General features: G+C 41.0%; 2 protein-coding genes across 2 annotated transcripts in view; one reads left to right on the forward strand and one right to left on the reverse strand.

The window, feature by feature from the left end:
- The first annotated feature begins 557 nt into the window (after positions 1 to 557).
- On the forward strand, positions 558 to 4,317 carry Nol7 (nucleolar protein 7). The gene is made up of 8 exons (XM_046453504.2): positions 558 to 845; positions 920 to 980; positions 1,563 to 1,621; positions 2,989 to 3,020; positions 3,248 to 3,329; positions 3,718 to 3,836; positions 3,916 to 3,993; positions 4,201 to 4,317. Exons 1-8 carry the CDS (start codon positions 589 to 591, stop codon positions 4,278 to 4,280), a joined length of 768 nt encoding a protein of 255 aa, XP_046309460.1. The 5' UTR covers positions 558 to 588; the 3' UTR covers positions 4,281 to 4,317.
- Positions 4,318 to 4,651: 334 nt separating this feature from the next.
- Ranbp9 (RAN binding protein 9) overlaps positions 4,652 to 12,670 on the reverse strand; it is a 97,915-nt gene continuing 89,896 nt past the window's right edge. The window contains exons 12-14 of the mRNA XM_046453494.2: positions 11,802 to 11,953; positions 8,095 to 8,206; positions 4,652 to 5,644 (exon numbers count right to left, since the gene is read on the reverse strand). Coding sequence (XP_046309450.1) covers positions 5,514 to 5,644; positions 8,095 to 8,206; positions 11,802 to 11,953 — 395 coding nt within the window. The 3' untranslated portion in view covers positions 4,652 to 5,513. The remainder of the gene's footprint in view (positions 5,645 to 8,094; positions 8,207 to 11,801; positions 11,954 to 12,670) is intronic.

A 12,670-nucleotide genomic window follows, 5' to 3' on the forward strand; every position in this document is an offset into this window, starting at 1 on the left:
CGACGAGGGTTCTACACTCACCAAGCGTCTGTTCTCCTGGGGTGCCACACAGACCGAGCGGCTGCGCGGCCGAGGTCGCCAGGCGCGCGTCTGATGCTGAGGATTTAGCTAAGCCAGGCTGTGTCCCCGGTGGGTGACAGCAGGAGGGAGGGCATCGGCGTCCTTCCGCTAGAGCGCACTTCTTCCCGGTGGAAGCTGCGAGGCGCTTGGAGCCATACCCACAAATACCGATGAACTTAGGACCTAACCGAACCCAGTGCTAAAAAAGGCAGCGACAAGCGACCAATGCCTGGCACCGGACAGCGAACATTCCCGCAGCGGAGGAGGGCAGCCCGACCTGGGCAGCTGCGGCGCCCCGGGAGCTCGCGCGTTCAACTAGCCTGTCGCGAGAGAACGCGCCCCTGCATATTTGGGCCACGCCCCATGGGAATAGGCCCCGCCCCTCATCTTGCGCATGCGCTTCAGTGACCTGGGGGCCTCCAAACCTGCAGGGGGCGATAAAAGTTCATGTCGCTTACTCTTCCAAGCCGCGCTCTGCTGGCTGCTGTTTCCGGGTCAGAAGTCAGACTGATCGGCGCCGCGTGAGCCATGGTGCAGCTCCGGCCGCGCGCGTCCCGCACCCCCGCGTCGGCGGAGGCGATGGTGGATGAGGGCCAGCCGGCCTCGGAGGAGGCGGAGCACGGCCTGCTGCTCGGGCAGCCCAGCAGCGGTGCGGCCGCCGAGCCCTTGGAGGATGAGGACGGGGAAGACGAGCTTGACGACGAGGCCCCAGAGGAGCTGACCTTCGCCAGCGCCCAGGCCGAAGCGAGAGAAGAGGAGCGGCGGGTGCGCGAGACCGTGCGCAGGTTCGGAGCCGGCGGGGAGCACGGGCGCTTGCGACGCCTCGGCCCTGCCCGCTGACCCGCGTCCTTTCTCCCAGGGATAAAACGCTGCTGAAGGAGAAGAGGAAGCGGCGCGAGGAGCTGTTCATCGAGCAGAAGGTGGGAGGGCGGCGGGGCGCCGCGTTCTGCAGCCACCTTGCCGGGTGGGGCGCGCTGTCGCGCGGGGCTGCCGACCTGGTGCACGGGAGACGGCGTTCGAGCCGCGCACGGCCGGGCCGAGACGCCGGGGCCCTCCGCTGCCCACCTCGGAAACGCGGGTGGACGAGCTGTGAACGCGAAACGCCCCGGTCGTTGGGCGTCGCGGCGGTGGTTTCTCCCGTCGGAGTCTCGGTCGCCGAGATGAAACGGGGCCATTTGTGAAGGGAGTTGGTTCAGACGCAGGGTCTGGTCGCTTCGCTGTCTCGTGTGGGCAGCTCGGAGAAGTGCCTCCAGGTGGTCATGCTTAAAGTCCTTTCAACTCCTAAGTGACCCGAGGGGGGGAGCTGAGGACACCCTCCAGGTTCTCACAGGTCTGGAGAGCGTGGGAAGTCATTCATTGAGCCCAGTGTCCCCGCCCCCGGGCTCGAGAGCCGGAGTGTCCTGCCCCAGAGTCCGGCTGCCCTTAAGATGGGGACTTGTAACCAGGCGTCGTCTTACGCACCGTACTGATTCTTTAATGTCTTTTTTTTTTTTTCCTGAAAGAAAAGAAAACTACTTCCAGATTCTCTTCTAGAACAGTTAACTGCAGCGCCGCACACCGAGTGAGTACTGGACCTTGTTATGTTCTTGCTCACACGTAGCCAGCCATCTCGGAACTCCAGGCTGCAATCCACCCATGTAATTGAAGGAATTACGGAACCTAAGTTAATAAGCTTCACAATGGTGATATTTGAATTTGGTGGAGAGAGGGAAATATGGCACTTTTTAGGCTTAGTTTTGTTTATTCCCCTAGATAACTCTAGCTTCTGAGTTCCTAATCGCAGTGTATTCATTGAATAAAGTTTGTTGAGCACTTTTTGCAGTTGGGGCAAAAAAGGATAGACCGTGTTGAATACAAGTGTTTTAATATTTAGTGGAGTGCAAGACAGTTACCCAGCAAGCTCCTAAAACTCAGCTTTTCTCAATCTTGCCTTACCTGCCACTGTTCTTCCTCTTTTCCCCATTTAGTGACTTTGCCATCCACGACATTTAAAAGTCAGCAGTTGTCATCTCCCTCTAGTTCATGGACTCGAGACCGACTGAATTTATAGACTTAATTTGTTTTGTTTTTTTGTCATCCCTCTTGGCTCCCCTTAACTGCTTTAAGTTCAAAAGTTTAACCCCCTTCTATGTAGGCCAGTAGTTTCCAACTTTTTATTAAAAGAAAGTTTTCTAGAATTTTTTTTTTCCTTTTTTTGGTACAGGGGATTGAACTCAGGGACACTCAAACACTGAGCCACATCCCTGCTCTCTGTGTTTTATTTAGAGACAGGGTCTCTCTGAGTTGCTTAGGGCCTTGCTTTTGCTGAAGCTGGCTTTTAACCCAAGATCCTCCTACCCTCAACCTCCCCAGCTGCTGGGATTACAGGTGTGTGCCACAACACCTGGCCAATTCATATCTTAAATACATATGTAGCTCCAGTTGTTGATTTTTTCATCATTTTAAAATCAACTTAAAGTGTCACCCTCTTTTGACTTCCTCCTTTGTTGCAAATGGTTCTGCATTGTACTCTGTATACTCATACTGTATTTGTCATCAGTCTGATCCTTTTCTCCAGTGACTATAAACTGTTGAATTATCCTCTGTGATTTCTCCAAGTGTGAGATTAGGCCTACCTTTGGTTCTATTAATTCTGTTCAAGACACCATTCTACTGCTTTGAAGCCTAGTAATATGCTTTCAGATTTAAATCCTGAGAAGATACTGTGATCCTTATAATACTAGATCATTGATTGAGAATTGGTATGGTGCATTGCAGAAAGCCTTTTGCTTTCCCAACACTGAGAGATCCTGAGTAAAAATTGAGGATGGTGATAATGGGGCGGGGGGGGGGGGAGCGAAAGCCCGCATTACATAAAGCCAGGAATTGTGTAGCATGTTTTAAGTATTGTGCCATTGCAATCTTTTTCTCTTCTTTTTCTTCCCTTAGCATAAAGAAATCACCAGGAAAGTTGAAAGAAGGTATGAATTGTTCTCATTTATGAACTTCTCCTGTGTCAAGTACATTTAAAAATATTTTAGTTCAGTGTTACTTGGCCCTTCCTTAGCACTGGCCTAGGTCTAGCCAAGGTTAGCATAAGTCTGTGACCTCTGCTTCTTATAAATAAAACCTATACCCAGGTAAGTCTGTAATAGAGACTTAAAAGTAAGCTTAAATGCTAACCAGAAAATGGAACTCAATTTTTCAGTTAATTTGCAAAAGAAAAACGAAGAGTGTGAAAAAGGAAGTGACTCCAAGAAAGTTAAAGTACAAAAAGTACAGTCTTCCAGGTAATCCCCCTGCCCCCCTATAAAAGAAACTGATAAAAGCATTAGCTTGGCTTGTGTGGGAAAATATTTTAATTACCAGCACTTTCAGATTGGATCCTTTGCAAAAAAAAAAAATATATGTATTATATAAAGTACACGTTTACTTGCTATGCGAAGTTGTGACTATTTCTTATAAAACCACCCTATACTTTAAATTACTATTTGAAATAACAAAAATAATTCCTTTTAAAATAAGCCAAAGCCAAGGAGGGGTGTCTATGTGGCTCAGTGGGAGACCCTCTGCCTGGCACATGGGGAGGTGCCCTGGTTGGTCCCTAGCACCACAAAAGAATAAAGCTGTTTATGAAAGCGCATGTCATTTATTTTGATCTTTTGTGTTGATCACCAGCCAGAAAAGCTATTTAGCCCTAAGGCTAAAAGACCAAGATCTGAGAGATTCAAGGCAACAAGCCGCCAAAGCCTTTATACATAATTGTCTGTACGGCCCAGGAACCAACAGAACTACTGGTAATCTGCTTGTGGACTATTTTTGCTCATTTTTTACTGCAAAATAAACAAGGAAATGATAAATGATTCTCTTTTTTAGTAAATAAGTTTCTGTCTCTTGACAACAAGAGGTTACCAGTGAAAAAGGCTGCAGCCCAGTTTTTGAATCATGCTTGGGGTAAGATTCAGCTCTATTTTCAGCTCTGATACTTTTGTAAGTTGAATGTTCTTTTGAGGACAATAGTTTGTAATGATAATTGAACAGATCTAGTTTTATATCCCATTCACATGAACCAGAGAATCTTCAAAAGAATGTCTTGAATTTTACATCTCTCAGGAATTTTAACTAATATTTAATATTCTTATATAAAACTTTCTATTCCAGGAATCCAGAAAAAACAAAACGCCAAGAGGTTTAAACGACGGTGGATGTTCAGAAAGATGAAAACTAATAAATCAAAGTAAAAGCCAAATAAAGAATCTGTACTTTGTATGTAGAGAATTTAGAGCATTCATTTCTCTTACAAAAACCTTTTTAAGGTGTCATTATAAAAACCATAATAAGTCTGTGTTTGGAGAAATATTTAACTGTATTTCATCTTTCTGGAATATGATCATGCCTTCTCATCTTTGAGAGCCCTGAAAGAAAAAGTAGTCTTAAAATAACTATTTTCCTTTTTTTTTTTTTTTTTCAATCCAGTAAACGAAGACAGTCTTAGGTGTCTGGGTATCAAACTCAGAAGCAGTTAATACCATCGACATTAATTGCTCTAGTTCTACATTAACTATAAACGTATACATATGCCTAATATATATAAACTTGACTGACACGCTAGTATCTGTAGAAGTAAATTTTTAATGGCTGGTTAATTATATCACTACATTTTTATTGCAGTATAGTACTCATTTAAGCACTTAAAAATGGAAGGTGTACAAAGATTAAATTAAGACACAGTAAATTGACTAAATATTTGGTTTTTATATAAATAAAGGTCATAACCACACTGTTGACATGTAATACTGTTATAATACAACAGTTAAACTTGTGAGTCTACAACAGAAGTCATCTGTAATTAAACAGGAAACAAAGTTGAAAAGACCATGTTAAAACCAAACTACTGGGACTAACAGGTTGGGATTGTAAGTAGCAACGAACATATTCACTCAGCTCCTGAGTATTTCAAGTTTTACAGTACACATTAAAAATGATTTCTTCCATCAACACTATAAATTCAAACTGTCGGATGTTTATGCATTTTGCAAGTTACACTGATTGAATGCTTATATGGGAGCGGGGGTCGGAACATCTCCCAATTTGAAGTTTACATCACCCACATGCTAACACAAACACAACTTGTTCCATTTCCTCTCCCCTTCTTCTCCCCACAAAGAAGGCAGGACTTTTTGGTTTGTTTTAGGTAATTTTTTAAAGGATTTCTGATGATCGATTTGAATGTCTGAAATTCAGTAATATTTAACTCTTAGACAACTAAGAGGTTAAAGATGGAAAATAATTTCTCCTAACACTAAGTTAGAAAATCATTTGCATCATGCTGTAAACTAGGAAGCAATGTAAAGCGACAAAAACCTGTCCCCAGTACATAATTAAAAAAATCTAAATTTCAAATCAGCCGAGCTGGTCTAACTTCCATGTTGACTATATGCCACAATATAAGTGTGAGCTCTTGAAATGCATAGCTAATGTAGGTAGTCTTCCACTGTGGCAAATGCACAGGAGCCAATTCCTGATCGAGCCATCAGTCCTAGACATTGTGTGGCCTGTCCCATTGCTAGGGCAAGTGGAGGTTGCTTTGGCAGATTGTGGGTTTCTGAGGAAAAAGGATTTAAAAACAGAAACAGCAGTAAGACATTTTAAAAAATAATCAAGAAAACATTGTGTTTCCTACTCAAGTATCTGCCTATATGCTTCCTATGACCTCACTAGCAAAGGCAGAGTGATGCCTTGAACATACTGTTCTACCATACTGTTCCCGGGTGACCAACAGAGAAAAACTTGCAAAATCATGCTCTGAAAGTATCAGACACGTAACTATGTTGGGAAAGACAACTTATCTGACATTCGGTCTGGGGAGTAAGTAATATTTAATATTTCTCTTCTACTTGACCATAGTGGGTTGATATTAACCAGGGGGAGAACCAGGTTTTTATTAAGTTTCCAGTGATACCCACCCACCACCTTGAGAGGACAGAATTCAATTGAAGCTGCCTGCCTGCCCCCAAAGCATAGTGGTCAGTGATATTTGGGGTAGATAATAGTGATGTCAGAGAACATACAGAAGGATCACCCTAAAATTTTGGAGGGATCAACTTAAAATTGATAGTTCAGACACTTTAAAAAGTGGAAGTTTTTAGAGTGCTACATAGCATAAATTTGTCAGTTGGAGCAGAAGTGCAATGATTAACACATTTATTACTTGCAGAGACGAAAAAGTAAAGGTAAAAGTAGTCTTAACTCAGAAGCTGGTAATCTCTCTGTATGTTGACCGGTGTCCAAATTTATGGGAATTCTCAATTAGTAAGGGCAAATACAGAGATACACAGCTGATAAGGAGCCCCATATAATTCAACTCCCCTTGATTCAGAACTTGGAATAGCAACAGGCTGGGTGTGATGGTGCAAGTGGCTCAGGAGGCTGAGGCAGGAGGATTGTGAATTCAAGCCAGCCTCAGCAACTTAGATCCGGTCTCTAAATAAAATTTACAAAAGACTAGTGATTTGGGGCTGGGTTGTGGCTCAGCGGTAGAGCGCTCACCTTGCACGTGTGCAGCCCTGGGTTCGATCCTCAGTACCACATAAAAGTAAATAAATAAAATGAAGGTATTGTGTCCAACCACAATTAAAAAAAAAATTTTATATATATATATATATGTTTTTTTTTTTTTTTTAAAAGGACTAGTGATATGGCTCAGTGATTAAGCACCTCTGAGTTCAATCCCTGTAACCCCTGCCCTTCCCAAATTGCACTATGGTGATGAGTGAAAAAAAAAATACTTCCTAAAGAATCAAAGCAGGGAAAAAGGAAAAAAAAAAAAAAATCAAAAGCAAGCTTAGAATGTAAAGGTACAAGGGAAAAGGAAATGAGAATTCCTTGAAAAGTATTCAAGAAAAGGTACACAGACCAGTGAGAACAATACTCTTCAAAACATCTGTGGGTTAAGATTATTAAAGAACTCATTTACTAATGCTGAAAAAGTTTTTTTTTTTTTTTTTAAATGACTCTTGAAGACTAACTCTTGCTCAAATACATGCATTAGGTACACGATTACAGTCTCATTTTAGCCAACAGAGGCATCCAGTAATAAACAAATTTTTAGACATAGGAAAATCATAAGAATTACATATAAATGCATTATGCACTATATGTAGGAAAATCTATATAATACCACACAATATAAATATGCATAGTAATTTATAATTTGTCATTAATTTTACAGGAATGACAGTTAATAAACTGAAGCACTAATTATAGCTGAACCTATTATAGCACAGTAAGAATACACATCTTAGATAGGTTCCAGAACAATTTAATTCCTTTGAGGAATCCAACAAATAAGAAAATTGGTTACTTTTCTCCAAAAATTCTGCCCAAGTTTGAGTTGTACCTGGCAATTAGGCCTGCATGACCAGCTATAGTATAATAATTTCAAACAATAGTCTTCCCTACAGAGCCACTATTGTTACTAATTTCTCTTATTTTTGTCAGTAGAGCTAAGTGGATTCTGTATAACCAAAAACACATTAACCAAAAGAAATTCATATCATTTACTATTACACAAATTAACTTTCAAAAACTACCACACGAAGGACACTACTCCCATTCCCAAACATCAGTATTAGTCCTTAACAAATAAAGAATCAATGAACTTTATAAAGGTCTGCCCCTTACAAAAGGTAATTAAATGTGAGTACTGAGATCACCCCGGTCCTTCACTGCAAGTCTTCCTGTGTGTAACACTGCCCACGTCTTCCTAAAATAGTTTGAAATGTGTGACTAAAAGACCTGAACCCTAACAGGGCTGACAGCTGAGCAGCCGTCTAAACAGGACTGAAGTCCCATGTTGTCTGGAGAATCAGAATCTTAAAAGTCAGATGAAAAATCACTGTTCTCTAAATTACCTTTGAAGAGAACTGCCCCCAAATTAAAGGTTTTATTGTATACAATCAACCTATATTTACTAAGAAATATATAAATGTTAGCACAAATACCCTCAAATATTCTCAGAGGCTAGGTGAAGTTGTGCTTTTTGGTTTTACTTACCTAATATTGCACTATTAAGAGCTGAGCACACAGGTTCTCTCTGAATTGGGTCAAGCTGATTTCCAACTGGGCTATTCCAAGGATCTGAATATGCTAGTAAACTGAAAGCATCCTGTTGAAAACAAACAATTTGATTTTCAATTCAAATAGTTCAACTGTTATGTTCACAAGCTGAGAGCTGGTTCCAAGCTGAGAGAGAGAGATAGATATGAAATAATCCTTCAAGTCACTAGTCTACTGTAATTTTAAACTCCTTTTTCCCAGTCTGGGATGCTATTTTTTTTCTTTCTTTTCCCTGCAGTGCTGAGGATCCAACCCAGGACCTCAAGTGCTCAGCCACTACCCTCCACCCCCATCCCGATTTAGATAAATGTTACCTTCAACTTCCACCTTGCCTGTTTGTACAGTTACGTGCTGCATAAAGACATCCAGGCCAGTGACAGACCATGTACGTAACAGTGGTCTCTAAGACTGTAATGGAGCTGAAAATTCCTGTGGACTAGTGACAGCATAGCTGGTGTCATGTTTTAGCACAATGCACGCTCACCTGTTTGGGGGGGGTGCTGGTGTAAACAAACCTACTGCACTGCCACTTGTGTATATTAGGTATACCACACTTGGTAATGCGTGACTGCCAAGCCCAGGCCACGCCACATGTCCACTGTACAGCCAAGGTGTGTAGGTCTGTTTAAGTACACTCTGATGTGTGCACAACAAAACTGCCTAACAACACATTTCTTGGAACACAGCCATGTTGTCAAGTGACCCGAAAGCATGGGATTCAGAAGTTTATGCCAATTCCAAAATATTTAAGAATTCAAAAATAACTACCATCACATGTAGTCTGAGAAGGGGAGGATGATTTCTAAGACTCGACTACAGCAAAAAATGTTTTCAGATGCTCTTCTCTAGTCTTTTTCTTTGAATCCTTATAAAGTGGGTCAGTTATTCATCCTTGTGTGGATCAAGGTTAAGTCTGAGGAATGAGAAGGAAGCAGCTGAGAATATTAAGAGAGCCCCCTAAAGAGTTTGGGAGTTGCTCAGAAGTCAGAGGTACAAAATCAAAGCCATCCATAGTCTTTGAATAAAGATGAGTAACATCTTCACATAATTCAGTGTGAATAAATCAATTTATCAAGAAATATCTTTAAGAAACAGAGCCATAATAACATTTTCTGAGCTTTGTGCAATTTAAAATAAATACATAGTAAGCTAATGGCATATAATCAAATTTTTAAAGGTACCACATAAACCACACCTTCCTTCACGCTGCTCAATTAGTATAAATTCTAACAAGACAATCAAGTCAGAAGTATAAAAATCTCCTAAGAATTCTTCAACACATTTCATAATCTCAAATATCACTTTAACATACAAGTTCTCAAAATGCAGTCGTGGGACACACAAGTCCAAGAAGACCCTTTGAGGAGATCTGTGAAGTCGAAACTACTTTCATAATGACACTAAGATATTCTTTGTCTTTTTTACTTACATTCTTTCATAACTATAAAGTCGAATTTTCCAGAGGCTATATGATGTGTGTATCACAACAGATTCAGAAATAGGTATAAGAATCCAGCTCATCTATTAAAGCAAGCATTGAAGAGATTTGCAAAAAATATAAAGCAACACTACTACTCATCTTGGAGAGAGGCTGGCTTGGGGAAGAGAGCTATTTTTCTTTAAAATGTTACTTAATGAGTTTACTGTAGGATCAATGACTAATTTCAGCTTCAGATTCAAAATCTAAATAAACTTTCACAACTTTCCCCCCCTTGTACAGAAGGAAAACCCAAGGGCCTCAGGCATGCTAGGCCACTGCTCTACTATGCAGCTGCATCCCTAACCCTTTTTAAAAAAACTTTTGTTGTAAGATAGGGGGAACCCTATCTAAATTTAATAATACAGTTTGCAGTATTAAGGACTGACTCCAAGTCCTTGCATAGGCTGGACAAATGCTCTACCTTTGTGGTGTATCCCCCAGTCTTTTTTATTTTGAGACAGGGTCTCACTAAATTGCCCAGGCTGGCCTCCAACTTGTGATACTCCTGTCTCAACCTCCCAAGCACCTGGAAACACAGGCTTGCACCACCATGAACAACTAATTCTAACTTCCAATATGGTAAGTATCAATAGATGCAAACAACATAAACAAAAAAAAACTCTTTGGGAATCATTAATTTTTAAAGGATTCAGATACCAACAAGACTAAGAGACACTGTCCTAAAATATTCTCAGAACTTAGCAAAGAAATACTCAGTTTTCCAAATAATTTTAGAAATCTAAAATAATAAAGACAAAGTGTTAAGTTTCCTCTAAGCACTGTTGATTTCAGGAAAAGTTCTAGAATGTTGAGCAATGATGCATATTGGTACTATAAATTAGAGGTGACACATTAGAGAAATATTTAAAGGTGGGCAGGGAGAGTTAAGTAAAGGCATATTCTAACTTTAAGAAAATTTTAAACTTCTAAAGCAAATATGGACAGCTAGTTTTCTGATACATGAATGTTTGATTTGAATTCCATTATACACCAATTTTATTTAACTTTTTAAAGAACTGTAATTTCACCTTGGGGTTGGGGGGTGAGGGGCTGACAAATAGCACTTATTATGCTACACAGTAGATGAAGTACCAACTCTGGTGAATAGACTTCTTTTTATACCTCATCTACAAGACTTCGAACCTTTACAAGAGGCCCTTCACCCATCCTAAGAAGGGGAGCATTGATATGTGTACACAGGGGGTACACTGAGGCCACTGCGCAATTCACTGTGCTTTTACTGATTTTTTTGCAGAGTGTATTATATCAAGGGCAACTAGGCACTGCCCACTGTTACTCTTAGTTGAGGTCTGGAGAGGTGGTCAGGGGGCTTGCCCTTTCCTACCACACCTAAGCATCATTTCAAGAACATTTTATATGCATCTCTCCCTTTTGCAATGATTGCAAGTGGTACGGCAGGGGAGCGGAGGGGAGGTGTCTTTCTAAAATCTTCTGGATGAATTGTTCAGAACAAATCAACTTTTAAAGTCCCATAACATGTTCACAACTAACTACAATTTGACTTCAGTAGAGAACTCCTCCATCGTGAACTGATTCACAAAATTGAGGTTAACTTTGAACTAGTTTACTCCATTTAAGCAGATGCATATTTAGGTGAAATTCTAGGAAGGGATTATTAAATGAATATACCAAATTCATGAACACTCCCTATCAATGCTCACCATTGACTGTGGACATAAACCCACAAAAGATTTTAAAATGAAATTCAACTACTCTGGCCATGAAACATGACCCAATCCTTCACTAATCCCCATAAAAATAAAATACACATTATATATTCAATTTGCTGCAATCCTGGAACAATGTTTACTAAAATACTACAATTATAGTCTTATTGGTGCACTCACACTTCTCTTAGTAACTCTACCAAATGTTACTAAGAATTAATAAAGCAAGCTGACACAGGCATACAACACAGAAATGCACCAGAACTGGGACTTGGACCATATTTTTTCAGCCTGAAGCCCAATGCTCTTCTTGGTAGATCAGCTGCTTAATCCCATCAAATATTTCACTAGTGAATGGACAAAAAGCAGGTCCAAGTTCCCCAACAAGAATTCCTAGCACACTCCTCAAGGTTTTACAAACTACATTTCAGCTCCTTGAACCCATTTACAACCCCTCCGAGGGAAAGCACACTCACCTTCAGCATTTTCTTATTTGCTGTGTTCTTGCCACACTCTCTCCTCAGCTGCTCGCTCATTGCCTGCAGCTCTCGTCCAAAGTGGATCATTCTCTCTATGGCAGCCTGACTTCCACCACACAACTGGCGTCTCAACTGACTTGAATCAACTTCTGTAAGCAAAACAACCAAGTATTTTACTACCTATGGTGAACAATGGAGAAACTAATATAAAATTTCTAATAACATTTGGTATATTCATTTAATAATCACTCCTAATATTTCATCTAAATATCCATCTTTTATATTTAGTATGGAAGTTTGCAGCTAAAAGGTGTACTTTATTTGGGTCTCATGGGTCTAAGATCCAATAGCCAGCCTGCAGCTGAGAATCAGGTGACAACCCTTTAATGTCAGAAGGGGTCTCACACCTCAGGGGAACTTTCTGAACATAAAGTTAATGCAGTGCAGCTCCAGGGTGGAGCACGAGCTCAGCCAACACAAGGCCTGGGTTCTACCCCCAGCTCTGCAAAAAACAAATGAGCATTTTAAAGTTAAGTGCAACTCTACAACTGTACTGAGCAACATAAAAAAAAGAAAAGGAAAAAATATATAGTAATTGCCTCTCAGGCTGCTGTAACTGATAGGCAGAGATGGAATAAAATATTTGTGGAAGTTAAGACTAAATGACTTCAATAAAAACACAGAAGAGCCAGGTGCAGTGGCGCACACCTGTAATCCCAGCTGCTCCGGAGATTGAAGCAGGAGGATCACAAGTTCAAAGCCAGTTTCAGCAAAAAAGAGGCGCTAAGCAACTCAGTGAAACTCTGTCTCTAAATAAGATATAATTAGGGCTGGGGATGAAGCTCAGCGGTCAAGCCCCCCCCCCC

The sequence above is a fragment of the Marmota monax genome, unplaced genomic scaffold (assembly GCF_021218885.2).
Source record: "Marmota monax isolate L192 unplaced genomic scaffold, Marmota_monax_Labrador192_F-V1.1 WCK01_AAM20220418_F8-fsc00029, whole genome shotgun sequence".
NCBI classification, from domain to species: Eukaryota; Metazoa; Chordata; class Mammalia; order Rodentia; family Sciuridae; genus Marmota; species Marmota monax.

Coding starts and splice junctions, on each gene's coding strand:
- Nol7 (XM_046453504.2), top strand. CDS start 589: ATGGTGCAGCTCCGGCCGCGCGCGTCCCGCACCCCCGCGTCGGCGGAG. Junction 846..919: donor GTGCGCGAGACCGTGCGCAG/GTTCGGAGCCGG, acceptor CCTTTCTCCCAG/GGATAAAACGCTGCTGAAGG. Junction 3,021..3,247: donor ACCAGGAAAGTTGAAAGAAG/GTATGAATTGTT, acceptor TCAATTTTTCAG/TTAATTTGCAAAAGAAAAAC.